Here is a 27,380-nt window from a genome sequence, read left to right as displayed (position 1 = left end):
CCCCCCCTAGACCTTCAAATTTATATTAGATATGGGTGAAAAAGCAGATGGTTGGAAAGCAGTTGATAAATGGCCCTCCATCACACTATCGACAGCCACCCCCCCCCCGAGACAACATGCTGCCTATGCCCATGTTCATGGGTTAGGCATGCATCCTTCGGGTGTAGCGAGATAAATAAAAAGATACTATGAGCTGCTGGTTTTCATAATGGTTTATCCGCAGTATCCAGGATCGGCTTAGGGTTTAAGTAAAATGGATAAAACCGAATCTGGAAAATTTGGAACTACGGCTTGAGTCGGCCTGTCAGAGGAGGAGAGACCCTTGAGGCATCAGGGCATAGTTGTGATGGCCTCAGGTCAACTATTCAGTTTAATTTTATTAGTTCTTTCCAAGACTGTTCAAGCAAATATAGTTTCAATACAAACAAAAGTTTGGCTACTGCCGCATTCCCTAACTGTAAAAGTCTAAGGCCTACTGTACGATAAACCTGTCCCAGCTGCAAAGGCACAATGAAGATTTGTAAGTTCCAGCTCCATTATCAGGTTAAACTTGGTAGAGGGAAATCACAGTCGATCGATCATACTCCTATGAGGGTTAATATACGTCGCGTTCCAGTAGTCAATTCGAATTACTTATTATCTTTTTGCCTCTTTTTCAAGTTCTTTTCATGCTTTGTTTGTCATCTAGAATGAATCTGAATTATTTGGTCGGACTATAAGGGTCAATATTGCGAAGCCTCAGAAGTTCAAGGAGGCTTCAACTCGTGCTGTCTGGGCAGAGGATACGTGGCTTCAAGAGCATGCCGGGAAAACAGTATCCAAAGAAGATGAAGAGAGTGTGACAACTGTAGGGGAGGCTGTCTCAGCTGAACAACAAAAGGTAAGGCAAAAACTGGATTTCTCCTCGGATACTTTCGGATTCTTATCAATCAGCTTCTGTTTTATTTACCTTTTTGCGTGTTATAAGTAGTAATATTATTTCCACTGAATACAAGATACCAGAAATAGAAGTAAAATCTTTGTTCATAATGGGACGAAATATAACTACATGTTTGCTATGATATTCTCTGCAAAGTGCCTGAAAGCAATTTTGTTCATAAGTTTACTGAGTGCGTTTCCCAACAAGGGTTACAAAGAGACAGGGGAGGAGGGCTGTTTGGAGAGTTCTGAAGGTACAGGAGGAGATGGGACAAGCCCTTGTTACTTAAAGAAATTATGACTTTAATTTTTTTTTCGCAATCAAAGACCGTGGAAGATATCGAACTTTGGCATCTTCAATGTACTTAATGAGGTCACAATTCATGTCTTCTTTTCAGAGGCAGCGTTGGCTCTGTAAACGCTGTACTATAAGCAACGCTATAGCGTTGCCTATAGTAAAGGCCATATGGCTCCAATGATTTTTTTTTTTAGAGGCACTTCATATGGTAGGGTTCGACACATAAACTCCAAAGGGGGCTCAATTGATTGGAAATCGAGAGTTCTAGTACCCTTTTTAAGATTCAAAAGTGATCGGACGGCAACTACTCCGCCCCCCCCCCCCCATGGCCTTCTTTTTCCAAATGCATCCGATAAAACTTTTGAGCCATTTTGTTAGAAATAGTTCAAAGATAATATAACAAAAATTCCAGTGTCGACACAAGCCCCCAGGGCTCGGGGGAGGCGTTGTAAGTTATGCCCTAGGGGGATATATGGTTCTTATGGAAGGAATGCTTGTATAAACTTCAGAGAGGGTTCATTTGATGGGAAAATGAAAGTTCTAGTTTACTTTTTAAGAGTCAAAAGAGATCGAAGGGTAACCACCACCCCCACGCCCTTTTTTCCCTAAATGCATCTGATAACAATTTTGAGATAGCCATTTCGTTAAAAATATTTCTAAGGTCAGATAAGAAAAACTCCAGTGTCGACGCAGCCCCCAGGGCCCGGGGCAGGCGTTGTAGGTAACACTCGGGGGGCATATATGGTTCTTATGGAAGGGATGCTCGTATAAACTTCGGAGAGGGCTCATTTGATTGGAAATTGAAAGTTCTTGTGCACTTTTTAACATTCAAAATAGATTGGAGGGCAACTATCCCCCCCTCCACGCCCTATTTTCCTCAAACCCATCTGATAAGAACTTTGAGAGAGCCATTTTTTTCAAAATGATTCAAAGATCATATAACGAAAACTCCAGGGTCGACATAATCCTGCAGGGCCCGGGGTAGGCATTGTAAGTTATTCCTTGGGGCATATATAGCTGTTATGGAACGGATGCTTGTATAAACTTCAGAGAGGGCTCATTTGATTGGAAATTGAGAGTCAAAAGAGATCAGATGGCAACTATCCCCCTCCACGGCCCATTTCCCCCCAAGTGCATCCGATAAAAATTTTGAGATAGCCATTTTGTTAAAAATATTTCAAACATCAGATAATAAAAACTCCGAGTCTAACACAAGCCGATTTTTTTTTCCTTTGATATTATTACTTTGATACTAGTTTTTATACTTCGATGAATATTTGATTTTGAAAAACAAGTTGATTTTAAAATAAAGTATTTTTAAAAACTTGAAACTTTTTGCAATCAAAAACAAACAAAAATTAATTTAAAGATAACTTTCCGAAAAAGAAGTTTTTCAAAGAAAAGTAAAGGCCATTATAAACTTAGGATCAGCAGATACAAATACCTGTTAAAATTCAAACTCAAATCGACCAGAAATTACTATTAAAGAATAAATGAAACCAAAAACGAACATAAATTAAATAAACAATCATAGCAAAAAAAAACATACAACAAGTAATAATTTAAATGAATAAATAGATCTTAAAGCGAGTAATGCTTAAGTTGAATATTCAAATCAAGCTTAAAATGAAAAAAAAATTGCTTTTGAAATATAAATGAAACTCAAAACGAACAGAAATTAAATAAGCAATCAAAGCAAACAAACATACAATAGATATTGTATCTTGTGTCTTGGTTTTGTATCTTGGTTTCTTGTGTCAATACTTTTGCAGTGACAGTTGTCAAACTTCCGATTAAAATTGTTTTCCAATAGGGGAAGATCTTCCATTATTTACTTAAAATGGACGCATGATGACAGCCTGAGATACAATGCAAGGAGTATTGGTGACTAATTGACTCAAATTTATTTTACTCCTTTTGGGGGGGGGGGGGTGGGGGGTTGAGTAGGTCATTTTGGTTCAATCTATTCCAGTATATACAAAGTAAATTTTTGCTGATCCTTGTTGAATTGTTTTGAGGATCTCAGAAGGGGCACCAATTGAAGACCTTTTCTTGATATTTTCTATTGAAAAGCTATTTGAGGATCTCAGAAGGGGCACCAGTTGGAGACCCCTTCTTGGTATTTTCTTTTTAAAAGCTATTTGAGGATCTCAGAAGGGGCTCCAATTGGAGACCCTTTCTTGGTATTTTCTTTTGAAAAGATATTTGAGGATCTCAGAAGGGGCACCAGTTGGAGACCCCTTCTTGGTATTTTCTTTTGAAAAGCTATTTGAGGATCTCAGAAGGGGCACCAGTTGGAGACCTTTTCTTGGTATTTTCTTTTGAAAAGATATTTGAGGATCTCAGAAGCGGCACCAATTGGAGGCCCCTTTTTGGTATTTTGTTTTTGAAAAGCTATTTGAGGATCTCAGAAGGGGCACCAGTTGGAGACCCCTTCTTGGTATTTTCTTTTGAAAAGCTATTTGAGGATATCAGAAGGGGCACCAGTTGGAGACCCCTTCTTGGTATTTTCTTTTGAAAAGCTATTTGAGGATCTCAGAAGGGGCACCAGTTGGAGACCCTTTCTTGGTATTTTCTTTTGAAAAGCTATTTGAGGATCTCAGAAGGGGCACCAGTTGGAGACCCCTTCTTGGTATTTTCTTTTGAAAAGCTATTTGAGGATCTCAGAAGGGGCTCCAATTGGAGACCCGTTCTTGGTATTTTCTTTTGAAAAGATATTTGAGGATCTCAGAAGGGGCACCAGTTGGAGACCCGTTCTTGGTATTTTCTTTTGAAAAGATATTTGAGGATCTGAGAAGGGGCACCAGTTGGAGACCCCTTCTTGGTATTTTCTTTTGAAAAGCTATTTGAGGATCTCAGAAGGGGCTCCAATTGGAGACCCTTTCTTGGTATTTTCTTTTGAAAAGATATTTGAGTATCTCAGAAGGGGCACCAATTGGAGACCCCTTTTTGGTATTTTCTTTTGAAAAGCTATTTGAGGATCTCAAAAGGGGCACCAGTTGGAGACCCCTTCTTGGTATATTATTTTGAAAAGCTATTTGAGGATCTCAGAAGGGGCACCAGTTGGAGACCCCTTCTTGGTATTTTCTTTTGAAAAGCTATTTGAGGATCTCAGAAGGGGCACCAGTTGGAGACCCCTTCTTGGTATTTTCTTTTGAAAAGCAAGAATTTGAGGATCTCAGAAGGGGCACCAGTTGGAGACCCCTTCTTGGTATTTTCTTTTGAACAGCTCTTTGAGGATATCAGAAGGGGCACCAGTTGGAGACCCCTTCTTGGTATTTTCTTTTGAAAAGCTATTTGAGGATCTCAGAAGGGGCACCAGTTGGAGACCCCTTCTTGGTATTTTCTTTTGAAAAGCTAATTGAGGATCTCAGAAGGGGCACCACTTGGAGACCCCTTCTTGGTATTTTCTTTTGAAAAGATATTTGAGGATCTCAGAAGGGGCACCAGTTGGAGACCCCTTCTTGGTATTTTCTTTTGAAAAGCTATTTGAGGATCTCAGAAGGGGCACCAGTTGGAGACCCCTTCTTAGTATTCTCTTTTGAAAAGCTATTTGAGGATCTCAGAAGGGGCTCCAATTGGAGACCCCTTCTTGGTATTTTCTTTTGAAAAGCTATTTGAGGATATCAGAAGGGGCACCAGTTGGAGACCCCTTCTTGGTATTTTCTTTTGAAAAGCTATTTGAGGATCTCAGAAGGGGCACCATTTGGAGACCCTTTTTTGGTATTTTCTTTTGAAAAGCTATTTGAGGATCTCAGAAGGGGTACCAATTGGAGACCCTTTCTTGGTATTTTCTTTTGAAACGCTATTTGAGGATCTCAGAAAAGGCACCAATTGGAGACCCCTTCTTGGTATTTTCTTTTGGTGAAAACCTATTTGAGGATCTCAGAAGGGGCACCAATTGAAGACCCCTTCTTGGTATTTTCTTTTGAAAAGATATTTGAGGAGATCAGAAGGGCTACCAATTGGAAACCCTTTCTTGGTATTTTCTTTTGAAAAGCAAGAATTTGAGGATCTCAGAAGGGGCACCAATCGGAGGCCCCTTCTTGGTATTTTCATGTGAAAAGCTATTTGAGGATCTCAGAAGGGGCACCAATTGGAGACCCTTTCTTGGTATTTTCTTTTGAAAGGCTATTTGAGGATCTCAGAAGGGGCACCAATTGGAGACCTTTTCTAGGTATTTTCTTTTGAAAAGCTTTATGAGGATCTCAGAAGGGTCACCAATTGGAGACCCTTTCTTGGTATTTTCTTTTGAAACGCTATTTGAGGATCTCAGAAAAGGCACCAATTGGAGACCCCTTCTTGGTATTTTCTTTTGGTGAAAACCTATTTGAGGATCTCAGAAGGGGCACCAATTGAAGACCCCTTCTTGGTATTTTCTTTTGAAAAGCTATTTGAGGATATCAGAAGGGCTACCAATTGGAAACCCTTTCTTGGTATTTTCTTTTGAAAAGCAAGAATTTGAGGATCTCAGAAGGGGCACCAAACGGAGCCCCCTTCTTGGTATTTTCATGTGAAAAGCTATTTGAGGATCTCAGAAGGGGCACCAATTGGAGACCCTTTCTTGGTATTTTCTTTTGAAACTCTATTTGAGGATCTCAGAAGGGGCACCAATTGGAGACTCTTTTTTGGTATTTACTTTTGAAAAGCAATAATTTTACCTCCTGGAAATTTTTCTTCATTTTTTTAAATAGAAAAAAAGAATCTTTCTTCCCCCTCCCCCCACGCTTTCGTAACTCGGCACTTGAATAATCAACTTGATGGAATGGAGGAAAGACTTGAGAGTTGCTATTGGTTAATTAGAATAAAGCCAAGACAGATCAGTTATATGAACCATGTGAAGGCAATTGGAGACCAGAAAATGATTCAAAGATTTATGACCGACCATGTAAACAGGACTTGTTGGCAAGTAGTTGAATGAGTTTTTGGGTCTCAAACGTCCATGTTGACCAATAGCAGCTATCGTAAAGACATGAAATTCAGTAAATAACCAAGGAAATGAAATTCAGGAAATAAGCGTTATACAACCGTGCTATTGCAAGTCGAATGTCAGATTTTACTATAAGCCAGTAAAGCCTCGTAGAAAAAATTTTGTAATGAAAATTTACGTATTATGAATACTTTGGAAATGGTAGCTAATATTCGACAAAATGAAAAGATAAGTAACAGAAAACATGTTATAAATTTATCAGTAGCAAATTAAAAAAAGGATAGATCTGCTTCGTATTTTGATACAATAACAAATATGAACTTTAATTAAGGTGTACCCTTGCATGATTGCTCAGCAACAGAAAACATGACGAAAATTACACCATTAGAAACTGTTTCTAATTTAATTAAGGTGTATGATTGCTCAGCAACAGAAAACATGACGAAAATGACACCATTAGAAACTGTTTCTAATTTAATTAAGGTGTACCCTTGCATGATTGCTCAGCAACAGAAAACATGACGAAAATGACACCATTAGAAACTGTTTCTAAATAGTACAAAGAAAACATACAGTTGAAAATTCAAAGAAATAAAAATGTAACTAAACTATGAATAAAAGAATAAAAACACAAATAAAGGAAATAAATGACTTCTTATCATCCAATATGGTATATCAAAGATACTAGTAGCCCATAAGAGCTGCCAGGAAATTTTTCTGGGTGGGGAGGGTGGTTGTAACTATAAGGAACTGTATTTTTTTCCAAGATTTATGTGAGAATAACCTCGTTTTTCTACTATTTATTCTCTTTTCAGTGACTTCTTGTTTTCCGGGGGGGGGGGGTGCATTACCTCCTATAAAATCCGCAAAAATTTTAGATTTTAACATATTCAAAGTCAACGCCATCCTTAGAGAGACCCCCCTCCAAGATTGGACCGAATGCTCTTCTAACAAAATTGGGAATTTTTGCCTAGAAATACATCTTTTTTGTATTTCGAAATTAGGGTCCTTTGGACCATATCCTCTCAAATTTATGTCTTATAATTCTTCATCCCTTCGTTTACACCGTGAATCAGAGGCAACGCTATGTTATAAGGCTCCAATGTTTTATTATTTTTTTCAGAGGCTTTTCACATGGAAGGGGTGGTCACATAAACTTCGGAGGGGGCTCATTCGATTGGAAATTGGGAGTTCTAATGTCCTTTTTAAGAGTCAAGAATGATCGGAGGGCACCTAACCCCCCCCCCCCCGTTTTGCCCAAGTAATTTTGTTAAAAATAGTTCAAATATCAGATATCAGATGCTTCTAGGTCGACCGACCTCCCAGAGCCCAGGAGTAGGTGTTATAAGTTATACCCAGGGGCATATAAGGTTTTTATGGAAGGGGCGGTCGTATAAACTTCAGAGGAGACTCGTATGGTTGAAATTTGAAAGTTCTAGTTCCTTTCTTAAGAGTCAAAAGTGCTTGGAGGGCATCTAGCCCCCCCCCCCCACCTCCCACGTCATTTTTTACCCAAACGCATCGGACAAAAATTTTGAGATAACTATTTTGTTAAAAATAGTCCAAAGATCAGATGTGAAAACCTCCGAAGTCAACACAACCTCCCAGAGCCCGGGGGCAGGTGTTTTAAGTTATGCCCCGGGGGTATATGAGGTTTTTATTGAAAGTCTGGTCCTATAAACTTCAAAGAGGGCTCATTTCATTGAAACTTTAAAGTTCTAGTTCCTTTCTTAAAAGTCAAAAGTGATCAGAGATTCCCCCCCACCGACTCTCTTTTTCCCAAATGCATCCGATCAAAATTTTGAGATAATGATTTTGTTCGAAATAGTCCAACGATCAGAGAACAAAAACTTTGGGGGTAACATAATCCCCAAGAACCCGTGGGAGGGTTGTAACTTATACACCTGGGGCATATAAGGTTTTTAGGGAAGAGGGAGACTTTAAGCTTCGAAGGAGACTCAAAGAATAGAAACTGAAAGTTTAAGTTCTCTTTTTAAGCGTCAAAATTGATCGGTTCGCAACTAGCCCCCCCCCCCCCCCCCTCATGCCCTTTTTCCACAGATGCATCTTATAAAAAATTTGAAATAACCATTTTGTTAAAAATAGTTCAAAGATCCGATATCAGAAACTCTGAAGTCGACACATCCCCCCAGAGCCCGGGGGCAGGCGTTATAAGTTATGCTCTGGGGGCCTATATGTTTCTTATGGAAGGAATGCTCGTATAAGCTTCAGATAGGGCTCATTTGATCGAACATTGGAAGTTCTAGTTTCTTTCTTCAGAGTTAAAAGTGATCAGAGGGTATCTACCAACTTTTTTTCCCCAAATACATCCAATAAAAATTTTGAGACAGCCGTTTTGTTCGAAATAGTCCAACGATTAGATTACAAAAACTTCGGGGTCGACATAACCTCCAGAGCCCGGGGGAAGGGTTGTAACTTATGCCCCGGGAGTATATGAGGTTATTATGGAAAAGGTTCTCGTATAAACTTCGGAGGGACTAAGATAAATAGAAACTGAAAGTTTCAGTTCCCTTTTTAACAGTCAAAAGTGATCAGCTGGCAACAGCCCCCTCCCCCTTCAAGCCATTTTCCCCCAAATGCATCTGATAAAAACTTTAGATAGTCATTTTGTTCAAAATAGACCAAAGATCATATAACAAAACTCCGAGGTTGGCACAACCCTGCAGAACTCAGGGGCAAGTCTCGTAAATTATGCCCCGGGGGCAAATAAGGTTTTTATGAAAAATAAAACAATTGACGACCTTTTATTGCAAATATCAAGGGAGCTGACCCATTTCCTCCCTCTACAGCCTATCCCCCCCCCCACCCAAAAAAACAACTAATTAACGACATTTAATTCCAAAAATCATGGGAATTCACTTTAATTTTATTCAGCTCTTTCCAAGATTGTTCAAGCAAATATAGTTTCAATACAAACAAGAGTTTGGCTACTTCCCGTATCCTTAACGGTAAAAGCATAAAGTCCACTATATTTTTGGCGCTTTACTAAACGAATTATATTACAAGTCTTTTCTTCTGTAATTTTTACAACATTGAAAATAAAAGAAAAATTGCAGTGAAATAAAATCCTGAACTGATGAGCTTTCAGCAATTAATATCATAATATATCAAATATTTAGTGTAATTTTATTATTTTTTTCCCAGACTGTTTCCAGACACATTTGGTTTTATTTTGGAATAAAAAATTATTTTGAAATAGGGAGTTTAAAACTTTCCGAAAAAGAAGTTTTCCAAAGAAAAGTGAAGGCCATATTAAAATTAAGATCTCAAGAAATAGAAACCTACAATAACTGAAACTCAAAAGACCAGAAATTACTACTAAAGAATAAGTGAAACCCACAAAGAAAACAGAATTTAAATAAACAATCTTAGCAAAAAAACATAAAACAGGTACTTATATAAATGAAAAAATAAATCTTAAAACGAGTAAAGCTTAATCTGTATATGCAAATCAAGGTTAAAACTAACAAAAATATTTTTCTATTGAAGTATAAATGAAACCCAAAACGAATAGAAATCAAACTAACAGTCATAGCAAATAAACATACAATAGGTACTAATATAAATGAATAAATAAATTTTAAAACGAATAAAACTTAAATTGATTGTGCAAATCAAGTTTGAAACAAACAAAAGTCACTACAAGCAAGTTTTCGTATTCCCTCCTTCATGGGCGTAGGGAGGAGGGCAGCTGCCCCCCCTAGACCGTCAAATTTACATTAGATATGGCTGGAAAAGCAAATGGTTTGGAAAAAGCAGTTGATAAAACTCCATCACACCATCGACTGCCCCCCCCCTAGACAATATGCCGCCTAATGCTGCCTACGCCTTCTTCTCTTATGCCCTCCTTCTCTAGCTGTAAAAGTCTAAAACCTACTGCGTCATTGGCGCTTTACTGGAAACGAATTATATTACAAACATTTTCTTTTGTACTTATTACAACATTGAAAATAAACTCATTTAATATGATTATATATCAAATATTCGGTTTAATTTGATTAGTTCTTTCCTAGGTTGTTCAAGATAAATATAGTTTCACTACAAACAAGAGTTTGGACACTGCCATCTTCCCTAACTGTAAAAGTCTAAAGCCTACTGTGTCATTGGCGCTTCACTGAAAACAAATTATATTACAAATATTTTCTTTTCCAGTTATTACAGCATTGAAAATGAAAATAAAAATTATAGTGAAATAGAATCTTGAAATGATGATCTTTCGACAATTAAGATCACTATATATCAAATATTCAGTTTGATTGTGTTTGTACTTTCCAAGACTGTTCAAAACACATATAGTTTTCAGTAAAGCGCCAATGATGCAGTAGGTTTTAGTCTTTTACAGTGAGAGAAGGAGGCGATACCCAAACTCTTGTTTGCAGTGATTTTTGTTCGTTTAAAGCTTGATTTGCATATTCAATTTAAGTTTCACTCGTTTTAAGATTTATTAATTTATATATATTAATACCTTTTGTATGTTTGTTTGCTATGATTGTTTAACTCTGTTCGTTTTAGGTATCATTTATACTTCAATAGCAATATTAGTCTTCGTTTTAAGTTTTATTTGCATATTTAGATTAAGATTTACTCTTTTTAAGATTTATTTATCATTTATATTAGTATCTGTTGTGGTTTTTGCTATGATTGTTTTATTTTATTTCTGTTCGTTTCGGGTTTCGTTCATTCTTTAGTAGTAATTTCTGGTCTGAGCTGGAGTTATTATATGTTTCTATTTCTTCTGATTTTAAGTTTAATATGGCCTTTACTTTTCTTTGAAAAACTTCTTTTTCAGAAATTTTTTTTTAATTAATCTTGAGGAATATCAAAAAGTATTGATAGAGAATCACTTTAGAACTTTTCTGTTAGTTATAAAAACGAAATTTAGACAGAAAGGCAATAGGCCAAAAAAATGTATTCTTATAAAATTAGGAAAAAAGGAATATTATCTCACAATAAGGCCATTGTTAACTCCCCTCCCCATTTGGGATATTTTTTTACACTTCCCTTTAAGACAAACTGGCTACACTGTTATTTGCTGACGAGTTTGGTGGCCAAATTTGAATGCTAATTTAGAAAAAAAATATTTTTTATTCTAGAATTCTAGAATATCGGCTTCTAAAATGCTAGAAGTTATTTGAAGCTTCTCTGACCTGAAATATGGAATATTTGGTCTGAGTGCCGATAAGAACTAGAATTATTCTTCCCTTCTACTCTTATCTTCAAAATTAACAAATTTCTCCAGTATTCAGGAAAAATGTATTCAAAAAAACTGGCTACACTGTTATTTGCTGACGAGTTTGGTGGCCAAATTTGAATGCTAATTTAGAAAAAAAATATTTTTTATTCTAGAATTCTAGAATATCGGCTTCTAAAATGCTAGAAGTTATTTGAAGCTTCTCTGACCTGAAATATGGAATATTTGGTCTGAGTGCCGATAAGAACTAGAATTATTCTTCCCTTCTACTCTTATCTTCAAAATTAACAAATTTCTCCAGTATTCAGGAAAAATATGATAAAATTTGTTTTCAAATCATTGTTTCAAATGTTTTAATACATTTTGTTTCGGCGCAATTGCTGGTCTGTCAATCAAGTTTTTCTCTGAAGATCCTGTAGCATTTTGGCACGTCGTTTGGGAAAATTATCGTTTGATTTTTAGAGCAAAAATGAAAAACTCGGAAAATGAGCAAATTTGATTAAAAATAAAACTCCCAGAGTTCTTCATTGAAGAAACGACTTTTTTTTTTAATTTTGTTAATTGCAAAATCGACATCTATCATCTTATATTTGAACTCCTAGAGTCGAAAGATCTGCTGAAAGATATCTGAATATATCTATTAAATATGAGGCAATCAAGCCCAGTAGCTCTGTAGCCCACAGAGTGAAGCAAAAGGAAAAGGGCTAAATAGTTTTACTGAAAAGCCCGCCTGCTGTTAAATAGAAGAAGAAGATGCAATAACATTTGTTTAATGCAATTATGTTTGTTTGAAAATTAAATTTTTGTTATTCTGTTGAAGTTTGAAGTGTTGTTTTAAATTTTTATCTGTATTTACTGCTCAGATTTTGTTTTTCAGTGTCCTGTTCAGTAAATACTCTTCCACAAATAGTTAGTGATTAATTGTTCTTAGTTAGTAGTTTTATTTCCGCGAATTATCAGAAAATGCTAAAAAAAAAAATATTAGTACTGCAGAAACAGGTCTCGAACTGAAACTTTTTTTTTTATTTAGGAGGGTTGTTTAGGAGGTTATCAGAAAATGCTAAAAAATATATTAGCACTGCAGAAACAGGTCTTGAACTGAAACTTTTTTTTTTATTTAGGAGGTCCCAGTAGCAAAGAAAGTGAAAAACCCACAGGTTTACTTAGATATAAAGGTTGGCAAGGTCCTACTCGGCAGAATTACGATTCTTCTTCGTGCAGATGTTGTGCCTACGACAGCGGAAAATTTTAGATGTCTCTGCTCGCATGAAAAAGGATTCGGTTACAAAGGATCTACTTTTCATAGGATAATACCGGGATTTGTATCCTTTTAATTTTTATATCTTTATCTTTATTTATCTTAATTTTTGTATTTTTAATTATCCTTTTAATCCTTTTATCCTTTGGATTATTTTAATTTTACTATATTTTCGTTATTTCTACTCTCCCCCCTTGTTTCGTGTATTTTTGGGTTTGAGAGGGGTAGGGGATTCTATTTTATTATAGTTACCAATTGTCTGTACTGTCTTGATTTATTATTTATTCTTTTATAATTATTAATATATAATTGCAGAGATCTTACTATACTGTAAAAAAGCATGCTCAGAGAGAAGTAAGCCCTTAGTTTGTATGAACGTTTTGGCTCTCACCAAACATGTGTCCCATCAAAAAGAAGAAGAAAATCTTCAAAATATCAAACAGACCTATTGCCAGTTGGACAGACATGGTTCAGGATCTGAACCATTGAAGGGTTTGGTCAAGAGCGTGGAAATTGTTGTTATAAAGAATCCTATATTCCTCAGCTACTGGAGGCTGTTCGCTTGTCCTGTACCATCTTCAGTCAGTAATCGTTCAGGAATTTATATCAAAGGAGCTGAAAGAATAAATAAAGAGAGAGAGACAGAGAGTGAAAGAGGGAGAGAGAGACAGAGCGAAAACAGCGAGTTCAAAATAAGAAGCGCGACCAAACGGTGGCGGATGGTAAAATGATGGATGGCGGGTCTCTAATTTCGGTCAGCATGAGAAGTATTAAGAGGGCCTTGGGGAGGGGGATTTTATACCTAAAACCTTCGCAAGAGTGGACTCAACAATGATCATTCAAGATCATTCACACTCTTAAAAACAAAAGTGCTGTGTCAAGACAGGAACTCATTTAAAATCATACCAAGGTGCAAAAACTGATTATCTGTTTCAATTTCAATATTATTGAAATTTCAAATATTTCCTGGTTTATATCAAAATTTGAAAAAAATATGTTTTAGAAATATTTAAAGAAAGATGGTTAAATTTCAGATAGACAAAATTGACAATTAAAGATATAAAGCTAAAGAGGGCTACCATGACAAAACAAAGCCGAAAATCTTGGAAACAACAAACGGGTTGAAGAAAAGGGAAGAAAAATTACATAAGTATAATTGTCCTTTATCCAACTAGGCGTCCTCAGCGTGAAGAAAGGAAGAATTAAAAAGAATAACCACATAGAAAAAGGAGTAAAATCTGAAATAAAAGAGGAATGAAAGGAAAACAAGCAAACCCAATATAGTCCACTTCCGTGGTTTTTATCATTGAGTAGCAACTTTGTGTTCGTTTTTTATTTGTTCTTTCTCGTTTTTAGATTTTACTCCATTTTTATGTAGTTTTTTTTATTCTTTCTTTCTCCATGCTGAGGATGCCTAGCTGGATACAGGCAAATTATATCCGTATGTTTTTTTTTCCTTTTCTTCCACCCGTTGTTGTTTCCAAGATTTTCGTCTTGGTTTTGTCATAGTAGGCCTGTTTAGCTTTATATCTTTAATTGTCAAATCTGATCAGAGGAATGAGGTGTTTGATCAGCATCATCATTTAGAATGTTTATTTAAAATTCAATTTTTAAATTTGCCATTTTTGTCAATTCACATTTGCATTTTTGATTTGACACGTTGCCGTTGTATTTCAATTTCTTTTAGTAACTCTGAATTAGTTTCAAGCTTTCAAATTAAAGACTAGAATAAAGAATAATTAAATACTAGAAGAATGTAAAATATCTGAATTTTTTAATTCAAAATCCCCCCCCCCCCCTTATTCGAAAATGAACATAACTCTTCGAACGTTCAGAAAATAGCGTAAGTGTTGAAAAATGAGCGAAAAATAGGATTATTAAACATTGTTACTATTGTTAGTAACAATGTTACAATGTTAACAATGTTAGTAACAATTTAATAATGTATAAACATTATGAAACATTGTTGCATTGTTATTAAACATTGACTAGCGGTGCTACAGTCGTGCATAATTTGATTTTATGCAGAAATTTGGCTCTAATGTAATTTAGTAAATTGAAGGTCAGGGAGGTTACATATGCCTTAATAGATTTTTTGCCCCCTTATTGAAAAATGGTTATCACTATAAGAATATAAGTAAGTGTTGAAAAAGGAACTAAGAACTAAACATTGTTACTACTGGTGAGTCCTCATTTTCCTTTATTGTGATACATGTTTCCTTTATTGTGATACATGTTTCCTTTATTTTGATACATGTTTCCTTTATTGTGATGCAGGTTTCCTTTATTGTGATACATGTTTCCTTTATTTTGATACATGTTTCCTTTATTTTGTTACATGTTTCCTTTATTTTGATACATGTTTCCTTTATTTTGATACATGTTTCCTTTATTTTGATACATGTTTCCTTTATTGTGATGCATGTTTCCTTTATTGTGATACATGTTTCCTTTATTGTGATACATGTTTCCTTTATTTTGATACATGTTTCCTTTATTGTGATACATGTTTCCTTTATTGTGATACATGTTTCCTTTATTGTGATACATGTTTTCTTTATTTTGATACATGTTTCCTTTATTTTGATACATGTTTCCTTTATTTTGATACATGTTTCCTTTATTTTGATACATGTTTCCTTTATTGTGATTCATGTTTCCTTTATTGTGATCCATCTTTTCTTTATTTTGATACATGTTTCCTTTATTTTGATACATGTTTCCTTTATTTTGATACATGTTTCCTTTATTTTGATACATGTTTCCTTTATTGTGATGCATGTTTCCTTTATTGTGATCCATATTTCCTTTATTTTTATACATGTTTCCTTTATTTTGATACATGTGTGCACTGCTATTAGTGATACGTAAAATTTAAATGCTAGGAAATAGGCTTGAAAAGCCTATATAAACACTAATTTGCTCCCGTGTATTGCTTACTAATGCTATGTCATTGTATCTTCTGTCAGATTCACCACGGGACGAGTGATTTTCCAAGCTTCCATCTCTTTCTACTTTCAAAAGTGTCCCTTCAATTTTCATCCTCCTTGGTCAACCGCAGAAATTACGCTTAAAAGCTGAAGACGTCAGCAAGTCACCAAATTACTCGCAGAATACATTGTCGGTGCTATAGTTGCGCGTAATTTTGATTTTATCCAAAAGTTGGGCTATAATGCACTGGTGTCAATTGGAGGGGGAAAATGGGCCCCCTAGATGTTCCCTTCCCTTCCTCGGCCCCTAGATGTTAATTGAAGAACGCTTTTTTCTGGTATTTTCACTGAAAAACATCAAAATTGTTCCTCCCCCACCTACAGTTTGAAAAAAAATTTTGCCCTTCCCCCCATTTTTCATGAATTTACCCCACTGTTGTGGCTTGGCTCGGGCATTACTTATTAAGTTAGCTGTGAGACATCTTTTTATTTCTTTGTGTAAATTCAAAAAATGTTTGACTGGAAAATGAGTGAATAGTTTGAAGTTGTTTGTGACGATTGACCTTTGTAGATAAAAAAAAGAAATTGAAGAAAAAAATGAAAAAAACCGTGCTTAAACAAAAAAGTCTTTGCAAAAGAATGGCTATCTAAAGTGGCTATCTATTGGGTTTTTGAAAAGTGTAGTAACAAAGCAGCTGCTCGTGGGCTATGCCCACTTCTAGTGATTTAAAAAAAAAAATTTTTTTGTTTATTTTGTATTGTGTTTCAGTAGCATCAGTTTTCGAAAGGTAAAGGGGGGGGGCGCAAGGCCGTATCTAGGGAGGGCGGGTAGTGTTAGGGGGTTTAACCCCCCCCCCCCAAAAGACTAAGTTTGTACCCCCCTCCCCCCCCGAAGTGACTAGGTTCTTTGTACCCCCCCCCCCCAACAAAAAACATTGATGCAACCCTAGGGGATATCTTTTCAAAATGTGGGGGGGGGAAATGTATTTTGTAAATTGTTGGTGGGGAGGGGGGTAATTTCTTCGTTTTTATCAATTTTGTTAATACAAATTCCCAAAAAAAGCATTTTTAGTGAAAATATCCCCAAAAAGGTATTTTTCAAGATCTAGGCAGTTTGGCAAAAATCTAAGGGGAGGGGCAAGTCCAAAAATTTCGTAAACTTTTGGAACCTTCTGATTATGCCAAGAATAATTCGTGTAATGTTCAGCTCTATGTGATTAATTATATGATTTATATAATCCTTGAACAATGTTTTCCTGAATGGTTTACTAGATGATTCAAGGAGGAGATTTCACGAACGGAGATGGAACCGGTGGACGGTCTATTTATGGCAAAAAATTTGAAGATGAAAACTTTCAGTTAAGACACGTGGGTCCTGGGACACTATCCATGGCCAATTCAGGACCCAATTCGAATGGATCACAATTTTTTATTACAACAGAGAGGACGGAATGGTAAGTTTACAGAAATTCAGAATGAGCAGGAGAATTCTCTAACCCTCTATTGAATCTTTATTTTGGATCTTTCTAAGTGGGTCCTTCTAGAGAAAGCTTCTTTTGAAGATGTGTATCATTTGGTTGTATTTACAGAGGCATATTTATAGAAAGTAACAAAGATCGGCTTTTTTATTTTTTATTACTTTGTTACAAAATATATATTATTTCTTTTTAACCAAAAATATTGTGTGGTGATTTTGGAGGGCAAAACTTGCTTGGTTTCAGAGCTCTGTTAATACCAACAACGTTATTACTGTGGTCCTGGGACTCTGGATAATAAATATTTTTACCCCTTTTACTCTAAAAAGCACAAAATGTGATATTGGAGATCCTTATCTTTCTTCTTTATTTTTTATTTTTGCTTCAAGATTTTGCTTTTTTATCTGATTCAAGATCATTGCTTTTTTGTTTTCTATTAACTAAAAAAACTTTTTCCACAAAATAAGTTTTTCAAAGAAAGTAAAGAATTCCATTAAACAAAAATGAGCAAAAATAAAATCCAATAATCTACGAAGCGTGAAACTACTGCAAATCAGCATCGATAAATAAATGAAACCCGAAACGAACATAAATTACAATAAATAACAGAGTCAAACTCAAAAGGAGCATAAACTAGCATAAGTTGGGCTCAAAACCCCTATGCCTTCCCAAGGCCAGAACATAATTTGCACTTTACAGAAAAGAAATACAAATGTTCTTACTTTTATAACTTTAATAAATCAAATAATATAAACATTTTGATTACTAAATATCAGTATATGTATATTAAACTGACAATGCACATTCATTTGTATTTTTGTTTTCCAATCGAAAGAGCCCTTTTTCAAGTTTCTACGGCAAAGATTTCAATAAAAACTTATATGCCCCCAGGACATAGCTTATAATCCTTGCCCTGAAGACTTTGGGGGGAGTGTCCTGTTCAAAGGTAGAATTTCCTGAACTTTAAACTGCGTGAAACAAAATCGCTATCTAAAAAATTTGATTGGATGTGTTTGGGAAAAAGGTGGGTATGAGAGGGGGATTTGTTGCCCCCAAATCATTTTTGACTACTAAAAAGGGCACTAGCCCTTTGAATTTTCAATCGAATGAGCCCTTTTTCAAGTTTCTATGAAAAAGATTTCAATAATAAACTTATATGCCCCCAGGGCATGACTCATAACCCTTGCCCTGAAGACTATGGGGGAGTATCCTGCTCAAAGGTATAATTTCCTGAACTTTTAACTGCGTGGAACAAAATGGCTGTCTAAAAATTTTAATTGGATGTGTTTGGGGAAAGGGTGGGCGTGGAAGGGGTGTTAGTTGCCTTCCAATTACTTTCGACTATTAAATTTTGGGCACTAGCCATTTCAATTTCCAATCAAATGAGCCCTATTTGAAGTTTCTACGACTAAAATTTCTACAAAAACAATATATACACCCAGGGCACAACCTACAGACCTTGCCCTGAAAGATTTGGGAAAGCGTCCTCCTCAAAAACCTAATTTCTATCTGTAAATAATCTACGCTGAAAGAAATGGCTATCTCGAAATTTGGATTGAATTTGTTTCGGGAAATGGTGGGCTTGGAAGGGGTGTTATTTGCCTTTCAATCACTTTTGTCTATTAAAAAGAGCACAAGCCACTCCAATTTCCAATTGAATGAGCCCTTTTTAAAGTTTCTACGACAACTTCTTCGATACGAAGTGCCCTGGTCAAAATGAAAAAAATGATAAATAATACATTGTACCAACATCTTTCTTATATGCCCTCAGGGCATAACTTAAAACCCTTGCCCCGAGGGTTTTGGGGGAGTGTCCTCCTCAAAAACATATTTACTATCTGGAAATCAACTACGCTGAAGAAAATGGCTATCTCAAAATTTTGATTCGCGGTGTTGGGGGGAATGTTGGGCGTGGCGGGGGGGGGCTAGTTACCCTCCAATCACTTTCGAATCTTAAAAGGGGCACTAGCCCTTTGAATTTCCAATCGAATGAGCCTTTTTTGAAGTTTCTACGACAACGCCTTCTATAAAAACCTAATCTTCCCCCAGGGCATAACTTACAACCCTTGCCCTGAGGCCTGTGGAGGAGTGTTCTCCTCAAAAACATAATTTCTATCTGGAAATCAACTACGCTGATCAAAATAGCTATTCCAAAATTTTGATTGAATGTGTTTCGGGAAATGGTGGGCGTGGAAGGGGTGTTAGTTGCCTTCCAATCACTTTCGACTATTAAAAAGGGCACAAGCCGCTCGCATTTCCAATTAAATGAGCCCTTTTCGAAGTTTTTACGGCAACCTATTCGATACGAAGTGCCCTGCTCTAAAGGAAAAAAAAAATTCTTTGTGCCAACATCGTTCTTATATGCCCTCAGGCCATAACTTAAAACCCTTGCCCTGAGGGTTGTGGGGGAGTCTCTTCCTCAAAAACATATTTTCTATCTGGAAATCAACTACGCAGAACAAAATGGCTAACTCAAAATTTTGATTGGATCTGTTTGGGGGAATGATGGGCGTGGGGGGGGGCTATTTGCCCTCCAATCACTTTCGACTATTAAAAAGGGCACTAGCCCTTTGAATTTCCAATCGAATGAGCCTTTTTTTTAATTTTCAACGACAACGCCTTCTGTAAAAACCTTATGTGCCCCCAGGGCATAACTTACAACCCTTGTCCTGATTGCTGTGGGGGATTGTCCTCCTCAAAAACATTATTTCTATCTGGAAATTAACTACGCTGAACAAAATGGCTATCTCAAAATTTTGATTGGATGTGTTTGGGGAAAAAATGGGCGTGAGAGGGGGGTTAGTTACCGTCCAATCACTTTCAACTATTAAAAAGGGCACTAGCCACTTCAATTTCCATTCGAATGAGCCCTTTTCGAATTTTCTACGACAACTCCTTCGATATGAAGTGCCCAGGTATGGATAAAAAGAATAAATAAATAAAGCATTGTGCCAACATCGTTCTTTACTGAGGCAGCGATATTGCGCAGCCTATGATTACTTTCTTACAAAATATATATTATTTCTTTTTAACCAAAAATATATAGTGATTTTGGGGGGCAAAACTTGCTTGGTTTCAGAGCTCTGTTAATACCAACAACGTTATTACTGTGGTCCTGGGACTCTGGATAATAAATATTTTTACCCCTTTTACTCTCATAAAAAGCACAAAATGTGATATTAGAGATCCTAATGCACTCATAGCAGGGAAGTTAAATTTGTTTAATTAAATGGCTGAATAAAGTTCTATTTAAATAGCGGTTTAAAAATAACCAGAATTAACTAGCGCTAATTTTAGCCAATCAGAATTGTTCATAAAATTTTTCAGCCAATCAGAAGATTCTTTGAGAAATATGATAAGCTAAATTGGCACTAGCTATATCTATATATTAGTATTTCCCATTTCGAATGGGCCTTAAAGGCCTTTCCAACATTCCCGACAATAATGATAATAAAAAGTTTAAAGCTAGTCTGATTGCCTGATTCATCTATTCAAAGCTAAACAGGCGCTCTCACATCATCCACACAAGATAGAGGTATAGCTTATGGCTTAAACTGGTTTGAAGATTCCTACGCCTTTAACTAGAAATATTACAAGAATTCAGGCGTATAAATTTATCCCTTTCCGTTTTGATGTCTCCATGGAAAATTTTCTTAAAGATTTTTATGAAGATTTCAGTTTAAAAATGATCGTGTCTAACATTAAAGGGATGTGGTTGTCTATTGCTACATTTTCATGTTCTCTTGTTGGTAAATTTGCCAAAGGACAAAGGACCTCTACAGGGGGCTTAGTTATCAAGATCAATCAAGAATTTGGGGGTTGACAAGTGACAAAAGTTGACATTTGCTAATGAATGAGTGAAAGCACGCTTGTTTTTACGAATGCATCGCATCTCGTTAGGGACCTTTCCTGTACTCAAATTAAACAATTTTGGTCCGATTAATAGAAAAAACAGAATTCATACTTTCTGATGATGTAAGTCTCATCAAAACTGAATATCTCTGTATCAGGTACAAATTGAAAGAAATTAAATGGTTTTTCTAAGATATCTGGGAAATTTGCTGTCGGCTTTTAGTTTTCTCTCGTTTATTTAAATCTATTATCTAAGTTCTACAAGTTATATCAAAGCCGCCAACACAATTCTAAATAGTTTGACCACACAAACTAAAAACGTTTATAATGACGTTTATAATGGACGAGATAGGGCAAATCTTTATCGTACCACATCCCCTTAAATATAGAAATCAAGCAGTTCGTGGTAACGAACTAAAAGTGAGGAGCGACCCGGCTCAATAGTAACCGAAACTCTTAAAAACGGAATTTTGATAATACCAGATACATCAAAAGAATTGGCTTACTATGTTGAGTCCAAATATATAACATTCATTTAGTTCAGCGTTACCCATCAAAAGCTACAAGCCTGAGAAAATTTGCGTGATTTTCGAAAAAGGGGAAATATCGCGCGCGTACATAGGCTAACCTAACCTATGATTTTGGTATTTCTGTGCAATAATGTGGAATTTGGTAACATGTGTGTATGTTTGTGTGTGTGTCGGTGTGTGTTTGTGTGTGTGTTCCGACTCTTGCATAAGAAAACCTTAAAATTTAGTAAATTGTCAAACGATGTCAAAATGTAACATCTTAGTTTAACTGAGGTATTTGACCTTTCATCTGTGCCGAACAAAAAAAAATAACTAGTTGAAGATGTGTTTAAATTCTTCATCAACATAAAATCAAAAACATGAAAATTAAAATGTAAATGCTTATTTCAATGAAATAATAGCCTTCTTAACAACTTAATGTCGATAAACAGTGGAAATCGGTTTTCTTCAGTATTGTTTGTGAATGATTAAATATGGTGACTGACAAAAAACATTTTGAAACTAAAGAAAACCTTAAAATTTAGTAAATTGTCAAACAATATCAAAATCTAACCTCTTAGTTTAACTGAGGTATTGGACCTTTCATCTATGCCGAACAAAAAAATAACTAGTTGAAGTTGTGTCTAAATTCTTCATCAATATAAAATCAAAAACATGAAAATTAAAAATGAAATAACAGCCTTCTTAACAATTTAATGTCGATAAACAGTGGAAATTGGTTTTCTTCAGTATTGTTTGTGAATGATTAAAGATGGTGACTGACAAAAACATTTTGAAACTAAAGAAAACCTTAAAATTTAGTAAATTGTCAAACAATATCAAAATGTAACCTCTTAGTTTAAGTGAGGTATTGGACCTTTCATCTATGCCAAACAAAAAAATCTCTCAAACCCCTTAAAGCTCTTTTAAAAGATACAAAAACTACTTATTTAACTCAAAAATTTCGTTTTTAATGGGCACCAAGTAGTTGATCAAATTGATCTCAAAAGGGTTCATGATAAAAAAAATAGTTTGGGGCAAGAAAAAAAAACTAAAATAATGTCGTGAAATCATTTTCAACACTCAGAACAGGGGGACGTTGGGATTGAATCATAGAGAAACATCGAGTTTACTTTAAAAAGAAACTATCACTAATATCATACGACCTAAATTATTTCATCAGATACGCCAGCACTCATAAACGATCCTTTTGAAATTCTTCTAACAACATCGATTCTCAAGGTAAAAGTTTGAATCAATCACTTTTAGGTTATCGAGTGTCCTTACTGAAAAACTACTGCATTAAAAAAAAATTAAATTGATCATATGACCTAAATTATTTCATCAGATACGCCAGCACTCATAAACGATCCTTTTGAAATTCTTCTAACAAAACCGATTCTCAAGGTAAAAGTTTGAATCAAACACTATTAGGTTATCGAGTGTCCTTACTGAAATACTACTCCATTAAAAAAAAAAAATTAAATTGATCATTTGACCTAAATTATTTCATCAGATACGCCAGCACTCACAAACGATCCTTTTGAAATTCCGCTAACAATATCGATGCTCAAGGTAAAAGTTTGAATCAAACCCTTTTAGGTTATCAAATGTCCTTACTGAAAAACTACTACATTAAAAAAAAAAAATTAAATTGATCATACAACCTAAATTATTTCCTCAGATACGCCAGCACTCATAAATGATCCTTTTGAAATTCTTCTAACATCATCGATGCTCAAGGTAAAAGTTTGAATCAAACCCTTTTAGGTTATCGAGTGTCCTTACTTAAAATCTAATGAATGAAAAAAAAAATTAAATTGATCATACGGCTTAAATTAATTTATCAGATACGCCAGAACTCACAAATTATCCTTTGAAATTCTGCTAAAAAAATCGATTCTCAAGGTAAAAGTTTGAATCAAACACGTTTAGGTTATCAAATCTCCTTACTGGAAAACTACTACATTAAAAAAAAAATTAAATTGATCGTAATACCTAAATTATATAATCAGATACGCCAGTACTCATAAAAGATCCTTTTGAAATTCTTCTAACAACATCGATTCTCAAGGTAAAATTTTGAATCAAACACTTTTAGGTTATCTAGGGTCCTTACTTAAAAACTAATTCATTAAAAAAAAAATTAAATTGATCATACGACCTAAATTATTTTATCAAATATGCCAGAACTCACAAACGACACTTTGAAATTCTGCTAAAAATATCGATTATCAATTTACAATTTTGAATAAAACATTTTTAGGTTATCAAATGTCCTTCCTGGAAAACTGCTACAGTAAAAAAAAAATTAAATTGATAATACTACCTAAATTATATCCTCAGATACGCTAGCACTCACAAACAATCCTTTTGAAAGTATGCTAACAATATCGATGGTCAAGGTAAAAGTTTGAATCAAACACTTTTAAGATATCGAGTGTCCTTACTGAAAAACTACTGTATTAAAAAAAATAAATTAAATTTATCAGACGACCTAAATTATTTCATCAGATACGCCCACGAAAATCTAAAAAACGTAGTTCTGAAAACCCAAACAGTTAATTAACTATTCTAATTCATGATTTCAGGCACGTCAAACCACGATATACTAAAGTTAACTTCTCAAATAATAAACCCCAGGAAACAAACACCCACGAAAATCTAAAAAACCTAGGTCTGAAAACCCTAAACAGCTAATTAACCATTCTAATTCATGATTTCAGGCACGTAAAACCACAAAATACTAAAGTTAACTTCTCAAATAATAAACCCCAGGAGTCAAACATACACGAAAACCTAAAAAACCTAGGTCTGAAAATCCCCAAACAGCCAATTAAATATTCTAATTCATGATTTCAGCCAAGTCAAACTACGAAATTCTAAAGTTAACTTCTCAAATAATAAACCCCAGGAACCTAACACCCACGAAAATCTAAAAAACTAGGTCTGAAAACCCAAACAGCTAATTAACTATTCTAATTCATGATTTCAGGCAAGTCAAACCATAAAATACTAAAGTTAACTTCTCAAATAATAAACTCCAGGAAACAAACAGCCACGAAAATCTAAAAAACCTAGGTCTGAAAACCCCAAACAGCTAATTAACTATTCTAATTCATGATTTCAGGCACGTAAAACCACAAAATACTAAAGTTAACTTCTCAAATAATAAACCCCCAGGAGTCAAACACACACGAAAAGCTAAAAAACATAGGTCTGAAAACCCTAAACAGCAAATTAACTATTCTAATTCATGATTTCAGGCACGTTAAACCACAAAATACTAAAGTTACCTTCTCAAATAATAAACCCCAGGAGTCAAACACACACGAAAACCTAAAAAACCTAGGTCTGAAAATCCCCAAACATCCAATTAAATATTCTAATTCATGATTTCAGGCAAGTCAAACCATGAAATACTAAAGTTAACTTCTCGAATAATAAACCCCAGGAACCTAACACCCAAGAAAATCTAAAAAACTAGGTCTGAAAACCCAAACAGCTAATTAACTATTCTAATTCATGATCTCAGGCACTTAAAACCACAAAATACTAAAGTTAACTTCTCAAATAATAAACTCCAGGAAACAAACACCCACGAAAACCTAAAAAACCTAGGTCTGAAAATCCCCAAACAGCCAATTAAATATTCTAATTCATGATTTCAGGCAAGTCAAACCATGAAATCCTAAAGTTAACTTCTCAAATAATAAATCCCAGGAACCTAACACCCATGAAAATCTAAAAAACTATGTCTGAAAACCCAAACAGCTAATTAACTATTCTAATTCATGATTTCAGGCACGCCAAATCACGAAATACTAAAGTTAACTTCTCAAATAATAAACCCCAGAAACCTAACACCCACGAAAATCTAAAAAACAAGGTCTGAAAGCCCAAACATCTAATTAACTAATCTAATTCATTATTTCAGGCACGTTAAAACATGAAATACTAAAGTTAACTTCTCAAATAATAAACTGCAGGAAACAAACACCAACGAAAATCTAAAAAACCTAGGTCTGAAAACCCTAAACAGGTAATTAACTATTCTAATTCATGATTTCAGGCACGTAAAACCACAAAATACTAAAGTTAACTTCTCAAATAATAACCCCCAGGAACCTAACACCCACGAAAATCTAAAAAACTAGGTCTGAAAACCCAAACAGCTAATTAACTAATCTAATTCATGATTTCAGGCACGTCAAACCATGAAATACTAAAGTTAACTTCTCAAATAATAAACTGCAGGAAACAAACACCAACGAAAATCTAAAAAACCTAGGTCTGAAAACCCTAAACAGGTAATTAACTATTCTAATTAATGATTTCAGGCACGTAAAAGCACAAATTACTAAAGTTAACTTCTCAAATAATAAACCCCAGGAGTCAAACAAACATCCACGAAAATCTAAAAAACCTAGGTCTGAAAACCCTAAACAGCTATTGAAATATTCTAATTTATGATTTCAGGCACGTAAAACCACAAAATACGAAAGTTAACTTCTCAAATAATAAACTCCAGGGTTAAAACACACACGAAAAACCACGAAACATACGTCTAAAAATCCCCAAACTGCCAACTAACTGTTCTAATTCTTGATCTCAGGCACGTCAAATACGAAATAATAAAGTTAACTTCTAAAATAATAAATTCCAGGAACTAAAGTCCCACGGAAATATAAAAAACTATGTCTTAAAACCCAAACAGCTAATTAACTATTCTAATTAATGATTTCAGGCACGTAAAACCACAAAATACTAAAGTTAAGTTCTCAAATAATAAACACCAGGAGTCAAACACACACGAAAATCTAAAAAACCTAGGTCTGAAAATCCCCAAACAGCCAATTAAATATTCTAATTCATGATTTCAGGCAAGTCAAACCATTAAATACTAAATTTAACTTCTCAAATAATAAATCCCAAGAACATAACACCAACGAATATCTAAAAAACTAGGTATGAAAACTCAAACAGCTAATTAACCAATCTAATTCATGATTTCAGACACGTCAAATCACGAAACACTAAACTTAACTTCTCAAATAATAAACCCCGGGAACCAAACACCCACAAAAATCTAAAAAACATAGGCCTGAAAACCCAACATGGACTTCAAACACCAACCCGGACATGTAAACAAAAAGAATCAGACATGTAAACAGAGAAAGACCGGCACTTTAGACATTCAAACCAACAAAGACAAATTCTTCGACTTTCAAACATCCGCTCAGGCCTTCCCCTTGAGGTAGATCCCGTTTATTTTAGATTCTTAGCCTTTTTGGTTTTCCCTCCAAAATTAAACCCCCCCCCCTCTCCTGCATTCAGAAATGGAGGAACGAAGGGCCTCTGAGCCATCCCCTTGAAGCAGAGTCCCGTTTATTTTCGATTCTGAGTATTTTTGGTTTTCCCTCCAAAATTGACCCCTCCCTCTCCTGCCCCTCAGAAATGGAGGAACGAAGGACCTCTGAGCCTTGCCCATGAGACAGATCGCGTTTATTTTCGATTCTGAGTATTTTTGGTTTTCCCTCTAAAATTGAATCCCCCGCCCCCACCCCAGCCCGCAGAAATGTGAGAACGAAGGGGCGCTGAGCCGTCCCCTTGAGGCAGATATCGTTTATTTTTTGATTCTGAGTATTTTTGGTTTTACCTCCAAAATTGACCACCCCCACCCCTGCCCTCAGAAATGGGGGAACGAAGGGCCTCTGAGCCTTCCCCTTGAGGCAGATCTCATTAATTTTCGATTCTGAGTATTTTTGGTTTTCCCTCCAAAATTGACCCCTCCCCTCCCCTGCCCTCAGAAATGGGGGAACGTAGGGAACGTTAGATCCTATTTTAAATTGACAATACTTATCAACCATCACTTGTGTATTATACAGACCACATCGGAAAGGTAAAGCTAGGTCAAGTCACGTCATTCTACCGTCGTTAGCCATTTTCATAGACTGATGTTGTTTCAAATCTATAACAAATTACCTGAGTTAACAAC

General features: G+C 35.3%; 1 protein-coding gene across 1 annotated transcript in view; it reads left to right on the top strand.

Moving 5' to 3' along the window:
• Positions 1 to 27,380, top strand: part of cyp33 (peptidylprolyl isomerase cyclophilin-33) — a 58,707-nt gene that overhangs the window by 13,459 nt on the left and 17,868 nt on the right. The window contains exons 3-5 of the mRNA XM_089098333.1: positions 689 to 880; positions 12,480 to 12,680; positions 16,819 to 17,000. Coding sequence (XP_088954459.1) covers positions 689 to 880; positions 12,480 to 12,680; positions 16,819 to 17,000 — 575 coding nt within the window. The remainder of the gene's footprint in view (positions 1 to 688; positions 881 to 12,479; positions 12,681 to 16,818; positions 17,001 to 27,380) is intronic.

The sequence above is a fragment of the Artemia sp. Qi Xiang Cuo genome, chromosome 12 (genome assembly GCF_049724085.1).
Source record: "Artemia sp. Qi Xiang Cuo chromosome 12, ASM4972408v1, whole genome shotgun sequence".
Classification (NCBI taxonomy): Eukaryota; Metazoa; Arthropoda; class Branchiopoda; order Anostraca; family Artemiidae; genus Artemia; species Artemia sp. Qi Xiang Cuo.
Note: the sequence above shows the minus strand (reverse complement) of the source record. Positions and strands in the feature narration are given on the sequence as shown.